The sequence below is a fragment of the Polypterus senegalus genome, chromosome 15, assembly GCF_016835505.1.
Source record: "Polypterus senegalus isolate Bchr_013 chromosome 15, ASM1683550v1, whole genome shotgun sequence".
Taxonomy (NCBI): domain Eukaryota; kingdom Metazoa; phylum Chordata; class Cladistia; order Polypteriformes; family Polypteridae; genus Polypterus; species Polypterus senegalus.
In genome coordinates this window covers 45218663-45232942 of record NC_053168.1, presented here as the reverse complement: position 1 = coordinate 45232942, position 14280 = coordinate 45218663, and the positions used below count along the sequence as shown (strand labels likewise).

Genomic DNA, 14280 nt, shown 5'->3' with positions numbered 1-14280 from the left:
TAAGCCAATGACATTTATACAACTAAATCTTACTCTTCAACATGCTTATTTCAGGCTTTGTGTGTGTGACAGCGTAACGCATTTCTACAAATAGCCGCCTGCTCTTCTAGTAACCTCGAGGCTGAGGTTTCGGCGTCTTCTCTTACTCGTGCCCCTCGGCAGTCGAGTGTGTAAGCTGTTACCATTCAGCTTCACCTTCACAAGTTCTTCTTAATTCTTTATAACAACACAACATTCTGATAGAAGTCTTGGTTTGGTCTTGGTTGTCACAAATAAGGAATCATTTTCTCTGTCACTTCTTTAAATTTTGAACGTTGAATGTCGACATTTCTGTGTTTATAGGTGGAGCACTTTTAAAACACCCGGTGGCCATGGGTCCAGTCTTTTATTATGGTGTGTAATTTGTGCCCCAGTTGGCCAGGTGACTTTGCTGTCCACATCTAAAGGTGATCGTGTCCACCCAGTTGTTGGTTTGATGGACTTTCTACTCCTCCTGCTAACATTCAGTTTGCTGAAACTCCAAGGATGCAATGAACAGGCTGAATGGGATATGAGAATTTTGAGAGACCACTACATGCAGTCATCTTTTATTTTTATTAGTCATTAGTGCCTCCGCAGCAAACAATCTGGTGTCGTGTGAAAAGTTCATTTAGCAGAAACTGCCTTGAGCACAAATGTAGTAATGGAGGGCCACTCTTGGGCAAGTAGCCGTAATAAACATGATATATTATACTAGCCGTGCCCCGCGTAGAAGTGAAACAGGACAGCGCGGAGGGCTCTACCTGGCTCCCTACTCCTGACGTCATGCTCCCCTCGGCCTGCAGCCTCTGTCTCAGATTAACGTGAATACATCACTCCTGCAATCGAATTATGATTCTTAGCATGATGACAGAAGTCGCAAAATCAACCAGAATGTTCAAGCAACTTCTACAAAATGCCCGATCTAAATCCGTTAAGTAGTTCTCTCGTTTGCCAGCTAAGCGGATGTAAGATACGCCCCGAGGCTGGCACGTGAGTGAGGAGGGCCACGTCCCCCTTCCCTCGGCCCACTGCATGTCTCTCAGATTCATGCAAAAATAAATCGGTACCAAGAGAGAAATCTGATTCTTAGCGCGATGAGGGAAGTCGCAAAATCAATCGGAATGTTCAAGCAAATTATAGAAAAAAAAAACAATCTAAATCCAGACAGACGTTGGATTTTATTTATACAGAGATGGTGTTAAAGGTGATGTAAATGTGATGGAATTATTAAAATGAATAACTGAAGGTTGGACATCATGGATCTACTTTGTTACATGATAAGTCCGGTTAGTTATTTCTTCACAAACATGGAATGCATTTGACACGTGAAATGTGTTTGAAAAGTTAACCGTTTGGTTTACATTTTTAAAAATCCATAGCCAGTCCTTGCATTTTGTAATGGAACCTTTATGGAGCACAAGGCAGCACCGGAAAGAGAAAGCTGAGCAGGACGGAGTTTTGAAACCGCCAAGGTGTGTAGACAAGTGAGCGAAACACACAGGGTTACCTCGGCAGTCACAAAACGTAATAGCGGGGGTCTAATCAAGATCGGGAAGAAGCTACGCGTTCGATTTCCTGTTTTGTGTGTTTGTTTTAAAGTTTTTTTCCCCCCAAAGTTGTATAAACGTTGTATTTATTAATTTTTTAGTCCACTGTTCTGAGTGTATTGAGGCCCCTACCGTATGTGCATCCAGCGCATCATCGCATGTCTAGGAATGACGATGGGTGGTCTTTGATTTATTTGCCTCAAGTATTTAAAGGCCGGCCCCACGTACAGACAGACGTGTGCACTCAGAGCCGCAGACAGCAGAGTGTATAAACTCCATTGTATGCCTTCTGTTCTGCTCAGTGCGTTCTGTAAAGCTGTCTGTCATATTGACGTTAGACTCTCAGCTGACCCCAACAGTATTAGAGGGGCAGAAAAGACTACAAATCTGGCAATGGCACAGACAGAAATATTAGAAAGCGCCTTTCTTTCAGTCTGGATGAGCCCTCACTAAAAGGTCCAGCATGTCTTTGCTTCTTTTAGTTTTTCTTTTTTGATGTTACTAATATTTTCATTGTAGCTTAGCTGATGATCACAATGCTCTTCATAACGGATATAAACTTTATTATGATATACTAAATACTTTTTATAGCAACAAGTGTCATGAACGAAACCGGAATAATAGCGCAAATTTGAATATGATTATGAAAGAAAGGAAACGGGTAAATCCAGACATGTGGTGCTTAGAGCACAGCACCTGCCTTGAGTGACAATCGAAGATAAGTGGTGTCACCATTTAGATGTGTCACCTAGTAACAGGTGCGGAACTTTGGCTCTTTCCGCTCACAGTCTGCCATCCCATAATATCAAAGCTTGTTTTGTGAGTTTTCCAGAGTCAGGTGCCTTCTATGAGTTTCAACAATTGTGTTGACTGATTTTGTTTTGTGTGTTTTCAGCTATGGAATACCACGAGAACCTGCACAGCAATGCAGCCAAAGAAGGTCTTAAAGGGAGGAAGCTGCAGAAGGCCGTGGAGAACTTCACCTGGAACATCACCATTCTGAAGGTGAGGGCCGAGGCAATCGCTGCTTGCCTGGACTCGGTGAAACTGTCAAGGCAGGCCTGGCTGAGCGCAATTCACAGCCTTCTGCACATTCTGGATCGACATGCACCATGACGTCTACAATATGCTTTCTGCAGGCCCCCAAGACTGAACCAGGGGTCCATTCACTTCCTTCCATGAAAGCTGTCGGCCGACAGTCCATGAGTCCATGTCCCACACACTAAATGGTCAATGCACAGTCAATACAATACAATACAATACAGTTTATTTTTGTATAGCCCAAAATCACACAGGAAGTGCCGCAATGGGCTTTAACAGGCCCTGCCTTTGACAGCCCCCAGCCTTGACTCTCTGAGAAGACAAGGAAAACTCCCAATAAAACCTTGTAGGAAAATGGAAGAAACCTCGGAAAGGCAGTTCAAAGAGAGACCCCTTTCCAGGTAGGTTGGGCGTGCAGTAGGTGTCAAAAGTAGGGGTCAATACAATACAATATACACAACAGAACAATTCCTTAAGACAGCATAATAAAAATTTTAGAATTACGGTTTAACAGTAGATGATATGACATAATTAGGTTTGATATTTTTAGAGTCCTGGAGACCTCATCCATCTAGCTGCATCTCCATTTGGCCATGCCACGGCTGAAACATTGCTCCGATGAAAGGACCCTCTTTCCCATGATTCCTGTGATCCTCCATCAGGGATGACTTTACCATAGGCAGGCAAACAACTTGGCAGGTGGGCGTGGCACCAATGGCCACATTTGGGTACCGAGAAAAGAAACAGAATAGGTGAGGGTTAGTATTCAAATATAATTATCATGTTACTTATGTTATAGTGCTAATGACTAACAACAGAGATGCAGTATGTACAGTTAATCAGCAGCTCTAGTCAGGATATGCTAAACTGAAGTAGTGAGTCTTCAGCCGGGATTTAAAGGCTGAGACCGAGGGGCATCTCTTATGGAAGCAGGAAGACCATTCCACAGTTTAGGGGCCCTGTAACTAAAAGCTCGACCTCCCACTGTTATTTTATTAATCCTTGGAATCCTAAGCAGACCGGCATCTTGAGATCTTAATGTGCGCCAGGTTTGTAAGTCATGATAAGTTCAGACAAGTAAGCGGACCTTGGCCATTTAATGCTTTATATGTTAAAAGGAGGATTTTGAAATCTGCCCTAAATTTAACTGGGAGCCAGTGTAAAGATTTAAGAACTGGGGTTATGTGTTCATATTTTCTTGTTCTTGTAATAATTCTTGCAGCGCATTTTGGATTAACTGGAGGCTGTATAGAGAACAGTTTGAACAGCCAGTGAACACCGCATTGCAGTAGTCAATCCTACTAGAGATAAATGCATGAATTAATTTCTCACAATCCTGTTTATTTAGAAAGCCTTAATTTCCTAATATTTTTAAGATGGAAAAACAGGTTTTGGACGACTTTGTAATATGCGCTTTAAATGACATGCTAGAGTCAAAGATAACTCCTAGATTGCGGGCTGATTCAGTAAAATTAATTGGGATTCCAACTGAGTTAAATGATGACAATATATTGCTGTGATCAGCGCCATTCCCTCCAACAATTAACATCTCTGTTTTATCTGTATTTAAAGACAAGTAGTTCTCATTCATCCATTCCTTTAATTCACTAACACAACTAATTAAAGACAACATCGGAGAAACTTCATTTGATTTAAATGAAAGGTATAACTGGGTGTCATCTGCATACGAGTGAAAATTAACATTATGTTTCCTAATGAGAGATCCCAGTGGAAGCATGTAAAGTGAAAACAGTAAAGGTCCCAGTACTGAGCCCTGCGGACACCATATTCAACTTCTGTGTATAATGATGGAGTACTGTCAGCACATTTCTGTACATACTGGAATCGATTTGATAAATAAGAACTGAACCAAGCGAGCACGGGCCTGTAAGCCCAACATCGCTTTCTAGCCTGTGCAGTAAAATAGAATGGTCAATGGTGTCAAACGCTGCACTTAAGTCCAACAACATAATTACAGTGGAATTTCCTTCATCAGAGGATATCAGAATGTCATTTACAACCCGTGTTAGTGCCGTTTCTGTACTATGACCAGTCGAAAGCCAGACTGGAATTTCTCAAATAAATTGTAATGCATAAGGTGTGACTGAAGCTGACTGGCGACTACTTTCTCTAGTATTTTAGAGAGAAATGGTAAATTTGAAATAGGCCTATAGTTATTTAGTATGTGTGGGTCTAGGTCTGACTTTTTAAGTAAAGGTTTAATGACTGACACTTTTAGTGCATCAGGTACTGTGCCATGCAATAATGAACTATTGATAATGTTTAGAATTGGTGCTACAAGAACATCCATTGCACTTTTACTAGTTTTGTTGGCACTGGATCTAGGGAACAAGTAGTGGGCTTCATTTTAAATTAAAGTTAAGACTTCCTGCTCAGTTACAGGATTAAAATTATTAAAGTGCTGAATGCAATGTGAGCAGGGTCTGCTAAGCTAGTATTTGGTTTGTACTGTGATGCTGAGATCTGGGATCTTATATTTTTAATTTTCTCATTGAAGAAGTTCATAAAGTCTGTACTGCTAATATCTGTTGGTATTTTGCACTGTTGATCTGAATTCCATTTGTTAATTTAGCCACTGCTCTAAAAAGTACCCTAGGATTTTTATTATTGCTATCTATTAATGTAGAATAGTATTCTGAGCGAGCTTTAAAGAGGGCCTTTTATATTTATTAACACTCTCTGTCCATGCAATTTGAAAGACATGTAGCTTTGTTGTCATGGCCAAAAGTTTTGAGAATGACAGAAATATTGGTTTTCACAAAGTTTGCTGCTTCAGTGTTTTTAGATGTTCTTGTCAGATGTTTCTATGGTATACTGAAGTGGAATTACAAGCATTTCATAAGTTTCAAAGGCGTTTATGCAGAGAGTCAATATGTGCAGTGTTGGCCCTTCTTTTTCAAGATCTCTACAATTCGCCTGGTGCTCCTTCATGCTGCATGTTCGTCACCAAACTGTTCTTGGATGGTTGAGACAAGTTGCTCTCGGAGGATGTTTTTGGTTCCATTCTTTATTCAAGGCTTGGGACCGGAGCACCACCAGTGCAGAGCTTGCTCAAGAATGGCAGCAGGCAGGTGGGACTGCATCTGCACACACGGTGAGGCGACGACTTTCAGAGGATGGCGTAGTGTCAAGAAGGGCAGCAAAGAAGCCACATCTCTCCAAGAAAGGGAGACCGACTGATATTCTGGGATTGGACTGCTGAGGACTGCTGGGCTAAAGTCATGTTCTCTGATAAATCCCCTTTCCAATTGTTTGGAGCATCTGGAAAAAAGAGAAGGTGAGCGCTACCATAAGTCCTGTGTCATGCCAACAGTAAAGCATCTGGAGACCATTCATGTGTAGGGTTGCTTCTCAGCCAAGTGGGCTCACTCACAATTTTGGGCAACGTCTCCCAACCATCCAAGAACAGTTTGGTGACAAACAGTGCAGCATGATGGAGCACCGAGCCAGAAGGCAAAAGTGATAACTAAGTGACTCAGAGAGCAAAAAACATGGAAATTTCAGGTCCATGGCCAGAAACCCCCCATTGAGAACTTGTGGTCAATCCTCAAGAGGCTGGTGGACAAACAAAAACCAACCAATTCTGACAAACCCCAAGCATTGGTTATGCAAGAATTTGAAACTTATGAAATGCTTGTAATTACACTTCAGCTCGTATACCATAGAAACATCTGACAAGAAGGACACTGAAGGAGCAAACTTTGTGAAAGCCAATACTTGTGTCATTCTCAAAACTTGTGGCCACGACTGTACATTGACCATTTAGTGTGTGGGAGACGGACTCAAGGTGCCACTTTAGAAGGCTGACGGCCCCCCGCTGGCTCTTCTGTCTGCTCTCAGCTGTTTTAGGTCTCAACGGCTCAGCAGAGCTTTGGTTCTTCTGTGCGATTCGCGTCTTCTCTCACGTTTTTTATGTAAAATATTGAGGGCTGTTTTGTGTGTCATGTCCAGTTTGATATATAAATCTCCTAAAGACTCTCTTTATGCTATTTATTATTCAATTTCTGTTAATTGCATAGGTTCATATTTCTCGTCCAGTTTGTACATGTAGCTCTCCTGAATCATTTAACAAGTGGCACGCCATATTGTAATTGAAGAGGCCCTGGAGTGCTGGTCATTTGCCGCTATTCACAATTGTAGATTGTCCTCAAGTGGCGTCTTTAGTAATATGCAGCAGTGTGCATCTTACCAGGTGGGCTCAGAAAAAGGCCATACATCTCTCTATTATAAAAAAAAATCTAGGGGAGGCAGACTAGGGAGACAAGACATGATCTTCTCAGAAGTCCCACGAGAGACTATTTAACTTGCTCTCAGTTCTTAAAACAATGACAAGCAACAAGCAAAACATGCAGCTCGCAGCAGATGATCCGACCACTTCTCCTTGTGTGCGTTCAGCCACCCTAACCACCACCACCCCCCTCACAACACGAGCAGCAGTGACACGAAGTGGCAAAAAGGACAGTAGCTGTACAGGCTTTAAAATGATCGACGCTGCCCCCCTTCACAACGCAAACAACGTTATACATCCCGCGAGAAAGAGATTTAACCACGCTGGGGCCAGAAATAAAGGACAAGTATTGTTTTTACAACGTCACACGAGACCAGGCAGTGAGCCATCATTTAAAACAAGTTCACGGACATCTAACCTAGCAGTTGTTGGATTGCTTTTGGCAGGCACGCATCATGTGCTCCCAGCTCTAAAACAACGACATGCGACAAGCAGAACAGGCAGCTCGCCAGCAGCAGAAAGACAGCAGATGATGCCACGGCAGCGTGCGTTCACCCGTGCCTCCCTTCACAACGCGAGCAGCGTTATATGTCCCGCCAGAAAGAGATGTTACCATACCCGGGGCCGGAAATAAAGGACAAGTATTATTTTTACAAAAGTCTTTAAAGTAAAAGTGGAAATAATGCATATGTAACAATTCCCATGAAAATAACAATTTCTTTAAATTGTATATTCGGTAAACCAAGCGAGCAAACCGAGCAGGGGGCGGAGCCTCCTAGTTTGCTTAAATTAAATGCAAACATTCTTCATGAGGTCCTTAGAAAGGTAAAACTAACTGTGCTATGTGCACTGAATCGTTGAGCTCATTCAAAGCGGTTTCTCAGTCTAAGTACGCTCAGTGACCACTTAGGGCCCCGCGGCAGAGGGTCCTCCAACCCACACTGAGAAGAACGATGAGGTGAAGTGGGGGACCAAAGCAGATAAAGTGATTTAAGAATGAAACTTGTTCAGAGGACACTGCTTCGGGACCTCATCCAGGGATTTAAAATCCTCAAAGGCATTGATGGAGTCGACCCCGCAGAATTCTGTCAGCCTCAAAGTGAATTGCGATACTCGAGGACCGCGGCAGGAATGAAGGGGAAGTGCATTTAGGACCAGAGCCACAAAGTCTTTCTTTACGCCAAGAGTTCTGGGACTCTGAAACAAACTACCAAGGCATGGAGTTGGATCAGCAACCCTGGTACCATTTATGAGGAATCTGCATGAGCTACTGAGACAGATCAGCTATCAGCTAAAGAAACCGGACTGATGGACTGAATGGTCTCCTCTCGTTTGTCAAAAGTCTTCTTTTCTCATACTGCTTAAGCCCACATTAAGGCTAGAAAGGGCCCAGCGTTTACTAAATTAAGCTGTGAGACAGAAATCAGCCTGATTAGAACCACCAAAGCAAGTGTGGAAGCCCCTGACAATTCATATTTTATGGAGAAATAAACCCACATGAACAGTTTGTGCAGTTGTGACGGCTCCTGTCGTGTGCGCCTGACTGCAGTCCTGCGCTTCACTTCAGCTGAGCTCTGCCGTCTCGCAGTCACAGCAGTGGGCGTCTGCAAGGGAGTCAGTCCTGAAGACGCTGAGCTTCTGAGACGTTTACTCTTTGGACCTCTCAAAGTTCAAATCTTGAGAGCCTGTACTGTGAACCAGATGTACAAAAAGCACAAGACGTATTTGAAGAGAGCCAGAGTTTCATCAAATAAAGTTGAATGTTATACCTCAAGCCTTGAGGCAAAAACCAAGATGTGGGAATGAAAACTAAATTAAAGAGCTACGGAAAGAAATTACAGAGGAGCTACGGCTTGTCGTCTAATTATATCAAAACCAGCAATCATAAGGAGAGGCCGGAGAGCCCTGAAGTTCATCTGGCATGGGAGGCATCGGAAGCATTAAGGGGTACAATATTAAAATACTAAAATAAAGAAAAGCGAGGCCGAGAGCACACAGCTTCCCTTCAAACTGCTAGAGAGGCTGCTTTGTAATTTTCATGTGTCTGCCCTCATTATGGCTCATCGCGGCCTCTTAGATCAAATAGGAGAAATCATTTCTGACATTCTGCGTGCCATCCACCCCTCACAGTTAAGACCCACTCGTCTTCACTTCTGTCCTGCTGAGAAAAATTGGGTGGTGGTGCAGTTTTTGGGGGTATAAACTGAAGCAGCACTTATCTATTATATAGTGCCTTTCACATATCTATCTATCTATCTATCTATCTATCTATCTAGCTTGTCTAGTACCAGACCCATAGGACAAATCCAGGCTAAAGTGTATATTAATTACCCTTTCCACCATGCTGTCCAATATGATGCCAGCTTTCCCATTTCCACTGTGCTCCAAAACGTCAGTCCGTGGCATTCACAGTCCTCTTATTCTTCCCATAACTTTGTAGCAGTCCAGTACCGCTAAGATTCAAACCATCAAAGAGATGGTGATTTATTTATTTTTTTAGTGGAGATTCCAGGGACGCACTCAGCCATGGCCAGGCCTTCATGCACTCGCAAACAGAGACAAAAAGCCCATGGAAATAAAATAGCAAATAAAGAATGTATTGACACTAATAATGAAAACAATGATCCCACCCCAGTCCCTTTTCGGCGACGTACAATAAACACAAAAACAAACCACAACAATAAACACTCACTATAAAGTCCATGGGAAACATCAACGGATGAAATGTAATGATGAAGATAGATAGTCCAGAGATCCGCACGTTGAATGGAAAAGTAAAGATAGTCCTGCTGGTAGTTCCTGAAATGGTGAAGATGGGTTCAGGAGCGCTCCTTTCTTCAGAGGATAGCAATGAATCCACTTACAGCCCTCATGTACACAGGCAGATGGCACACAATCCAGACCCCAAAACCAAGAAACGATCCAGGACAAAACAAATAATAAGTACAGGTAACCCAACAGAAGGCACATAAACAGGCACTTGAAACACACAATACCTTTTTACCTTTTGGTCACCGGCCCCTTTTTCAAAGCTGCGTTGACCTCTTTTGACCTCAACAGCCCCTGTACCCTCAGCAGAAGACCAATCGGAGCCACCGCAGGGACTGCTGGGAGTTGCAGTTTCAAATTCTAGTAGCACCGCTACAACTTGCCCCATAGATGTGGAAAGGAACAGGCGCACCTGCCACCCAAATTTTATACTAATAATTTTAAATTTATTATTTAATTTAAAATGTAATTATTTAAATTATTATTAAATTTATTATTTAGTTATTATTAAATTTATTTGTTTATAATTTTAAATTGCCCAATCCTCTGCTAACTTGCCCAGTTCCCCATTCTGCCAAAACCCACACCGTAATGTCCGAACTCCCACCTCCATAATCTTCTAATAACATGCACTTCTTTCTGTCCTATAACACATCCATAGCATAAATCCAATCCAAATCTTATTCAGCCTCTGCTAATAGATTGCCCAGTCCTTGGCCACTTCCACATCATATGACCACTACTCATCTGATTTTTCTCAAATCTTGCACTACAGTTTATCATTTAGCGTACCCACAGAGTCATTCCCACCCTAATTTTATTCTACACTGCCTAGGCATCACCTAGGCATAAATTCAAATTGTAAGATCCATAGACCCTTACATCTTAAAACATAACTCGCCCCCCAACTTGTCTTGTATTATACCCACAGGACACGTCCAGCCAAAACCTTATTCTGCCTTTATGATCAGGTTACCTATATTTCCTTGAACATACATTTTGCCCCCGTTTCCTTTAGACGTGAACATGTCTCACTTTGTGATTTCACCAAGCCTGCTGTAAGTGTAGCCTCACACTGTTGTCTTTATCGGTGTTTCCTAACCTTGAGTTTCCGTAGTGGTGCACTTTTTTGTGGGCACACCGCTCTCTTACTAACCCCAGACTCATACATATCTCTTCTGTTATTCTGGACAGAATGTGTTGATTTTTGGTCCTGTAGCCTTCATCAGCTGTCCAGCAGCACTAAGCCTGCCAATAAAATGAGCCTCATGCTATTGTCTGGATGACTGCGGCTACTTTCATGTGGCTTGCCTTTTTCAGGAAGATGTTTTAGGTCTCGTATGCCCGTCGTTGTCCACAACACTTTAACACTTTAAAACAGCAAACAGGGAAAGCAAAAAAAACAAAGGAGGCATTACTGACACCACCTCAGGTTTGGCACATTAGCAGCTTGGAATTTTTACATTTTTTAATTTTAAATAGCCCCCGTAATCTGCTTTGGACCACAAATGATTTGGAAAAGAAAAATGTACAATAAAAGAAAGACCTGCTATTGTGGAAACCCCAACAAGTCATAAAACGTGGCTTCTAATGGCCACGTTCACTGTGGGAGTCGACCTCGGGGGGCAGAAGGCTGAATGAACATCAGGAAGTCTACTTTGAAAGTACTGTTTCATTTTTTACCAGTAGAAGACCACGAGATAAAAGTTGAATTGCCATCCGCCATCTTTGCATGCAGTAAACGCTTCTCTTGTAAAGAAATCCTCTGCAGATGTTCTGCGTATCGTTGATGGCTCTCATGTTCTGTACTGCAGAGTCACAATGAGACAGCAGCTGAAAAACGGTGTTGGTGGTGCCAAGCGTGTACCAAACAGCACTGCTTTAGCGTGGCATTGCTTGCGATTGGGTGTCAGGCGCTTCAAAATGATTGTGCTTAGTTTGCAAATGGTTGTATGATTTCCACTATTTAAGTAATCAAAAAAGGATGTTGACGTTTTTCACAAAAAGTGAGTACAGAGTACTGCCATGAAGCTGAAAAAGAGTTAAGTGATGGGGCAGGAACAGAAACTCACAGTCATTGCCATCTTGTGGCATGAAACCCTGAGCTCAGAAGTGGAGACGATGGCTGCCGTCGGTCGGTCAGCTGGCACTGCAATGGCAACAACAGCAGCAAAAGGAAGACGTGACAGTTGCAGATGCGACTCGAAACTCGCAGGGCGCTGTGGTGGCACAGTGCTCAGTGCTGCATCCCACATTCAAACCCACACTCAGGACTCCTGACCAATGAATGACGGGTAGAGGCGGGTCTTCAGTTTAAAAGCACAGAATCATGGGAACGTGTTTTCCTGCCTTTCCCCAAAGTAATCGTTAATAATATTTGACCACAGAATGGCTGCGTTTTGTGTGTTCGACTGGATAACAGACGTGTGGATTATGTGACCTGAGTAACGGAAGAATTTCTTCTTTTTGACTTGACGTTTTTCATCTCATTTGCCATTGGACAGCACGGGTTGCCATTATGTTAAATTATATCATAAACATTTTTCTTTCATTCTGCATGAAAACGTGACGTTACATTTTTTCTCGGCCCAAACTACAGGCCACATGGGGTAATTAACATATAAACAAATATTTTCAGGTGGCGTTTTCATGCATAAGCAGTGCAGATTCCATGTGTGAATCCGAACGGAGAGCAGCAGCTCCTTACAGTGCCTCAGGAGTAACTGGCTTTGAGGGCCTGACAGGAGATCATCCCGATAATTAAAACCTTCACAAAGTTCTACCCCACTCTGGTGACCACGGTCTCCTTCTGGAGGTATTCTCGTTTGTTTTCGGAGCCCCTTGACGGTATCTACTTTCTAACGTTGTGTGTGTCTTTTGTCTCCTCAGGGCCAAGCCGATCTGCTCAAACACGCCAAGAACGAGGTGCTGGAAAACCTAAAGCAGATCCATTACGCGGCCCTCACGTGTGAACTGGGAAGGATGAACGTCGGGGCCGGCGAATCGTCGAGGGGACGGCGCAGCTTGGAGGTCATTCCCGAGAAGGCGGCGGGGGATGAGGAGGCTGCCGAGAGTTAGTGGCCGACCACGTCACAGCGGCCTGAGAACATCCAAGATGAGGCTTCAAAATGCACTTATAATGGAAAACAAGAAAGAGAAAGGAACACTGCCCGCAGCTGCCCACCCAGAACGGCAGTTTGCTCTTTTTGGCAGTTGGCTGATCTTAAAGCACAATGTGAAGGATGTCCAACAATCTGAAGCAACTGGAGGAGTGAATGTAGCGCCAGGAAGTGTGAAACGTAGCTATTTATAGAGATGGACATCTCGATGTTCGTTCTGCCAAGCCTGTGTGTATATAAGGAGTTTTAATGTTATGACTTTATGTGCATTCTGATTTTATTTTTTTGTTTGTTTTGTTTTGTTTTACAGGATTTGTTTCAGGTTTAGTGAGAAAGCTGCTTTTTAAAAAAACAAAACTGTATTTTAGAAGGGTCAAATCCACCGAAGCAAACTCCCACCCACACGTATAGATAGATAGATAGATAGATGTATAAATAGAGTTATTACAAATTCAAAGTGTATGGAAAAGATCATTGGAGGAAACAAAACGCCACGTAGTTCATTAAGCCATCTCTCCAGTCCAACCAGTCCATAAAGAGAACAGAATATCCAGAGGGGCCGCGGCCGGAGACATCGCTGCTTCTAGGGTACTGCCAAGTCGAGCTGATGGCATCCTGTGTGGCTGTTTGGGTGGAAACTGAGAAGAGCTGCTAGGTGGTCTGTCAGAGCCTCAGCAGCTCAGCCCGACGAGAAAGAAAGAAAGAAAAGCTAAACAGAAAGTGCCTCATTGCTCGTCCTTTGCAGAACAGACCCCCCGCGGCGTGGCGCTGATTGGTTGCCGCCGCTCCTCTGCGTTTATCACCCGCTCCGTGGTCGGCCGTAGGTTTGCTGTCTTGTCTCCGAGATTAGGTCAGAGTAAGGGTAGGACGTCAGCCTCTGTTTGCCATCCAGTGTCCCAGACGTCGACCCGTCATCATGTGGTTGAAACCCCTTTAACTTTGTGCAGTGGACTTAGTCTGTACATAGAGCAGATGAGAACCATTTACAGTAGCCGGTTATGAAGGCCAATTTGCTGCAGTTTCATGCTTTCTTCTATTCTGTTTTATCCAGATTTACATAACAAAATGCAAATAAATCTCCATCAAAGGTGCCTTTTGTGCTGCTTTCGTGTTTTCTTTTTTTCCCTCCAGTGACTGCAAGAAGTGCTTAAATAGAACAATAAGAAGAGGAAAGGACAAAAGTCCACCACGCATAACGTATTAAGACCCCATCACTGCCTGCACACTTTATTGTGTTGTAGGTTTCATTTAAAGAAATAACTGTTTGGTTGTGGTGGGGTCCTACAGTGGTCCTGCACTCCCCTTTATAATGTCCCAGAATTCCTGTTACAACCCTCATATCTCTAACCCCAGGTAATCAGACCAGGCAGGAGAGAAAGGTTCGACATTTCTGTAAGTATTGCAGTTACCACGTTTTAATCTTGAAGTATTGTGCCCTAAAACAACCAAAAGCAAATCAAATGTGGATTTGCAAGCTGTACGACCTGCTAGTGTCTGAGGTGAACTTTCAGGTGGTACGTCAACTTCTGTAGTT

General features: G+C 43.1%; 1 protein-coding gene across 1 annotated transcript; it reads left to right on the top strand.

Moving 5' to 3' along the window:
- The first annotated feature begins 2430 nt into the window (after nt 1–2430).
- LOC120515799 (inactive phospholipase C-like protein 2) lies at nt 2431–13837 on the top strand. The gene is made up of 2 exons (XM_039737110.1): nt 2431–2573; nt 12517–13837. The coding sequence occupies exons 1-2, from the start codon at nt 2466–2468 to the stop codon at nt 12703–12705; spliced, it is 297 nt and encodes a 98-aa protein (XP_039593044.1). The 5' UTR covers nt 2431–2465; the 3' UTR covers nt 12706–13837.
- The last annotated feature ends 443 nt before the right edge of the window (nt 13838–14280 follow it).

What these genes read in the sequence shown, in the direction of transcription:
- LOC120515799 (XM_039737110.1), top strand. Translation starts at nt 2,466, where the DNA reads ATGGAATACCACGAGAACCTGCACAGCAATGCAGCCAAAGAAGGTCTT. An exon ending in GGAACATCACCATTCTGAAG is followed by an intron (nt 2,574 to 12,516) that starts GTGAGGGCCGAG and finishes TTGTCTCCTCAG; the next exon opens with GGCCAAGCCGATCTGCTCAA.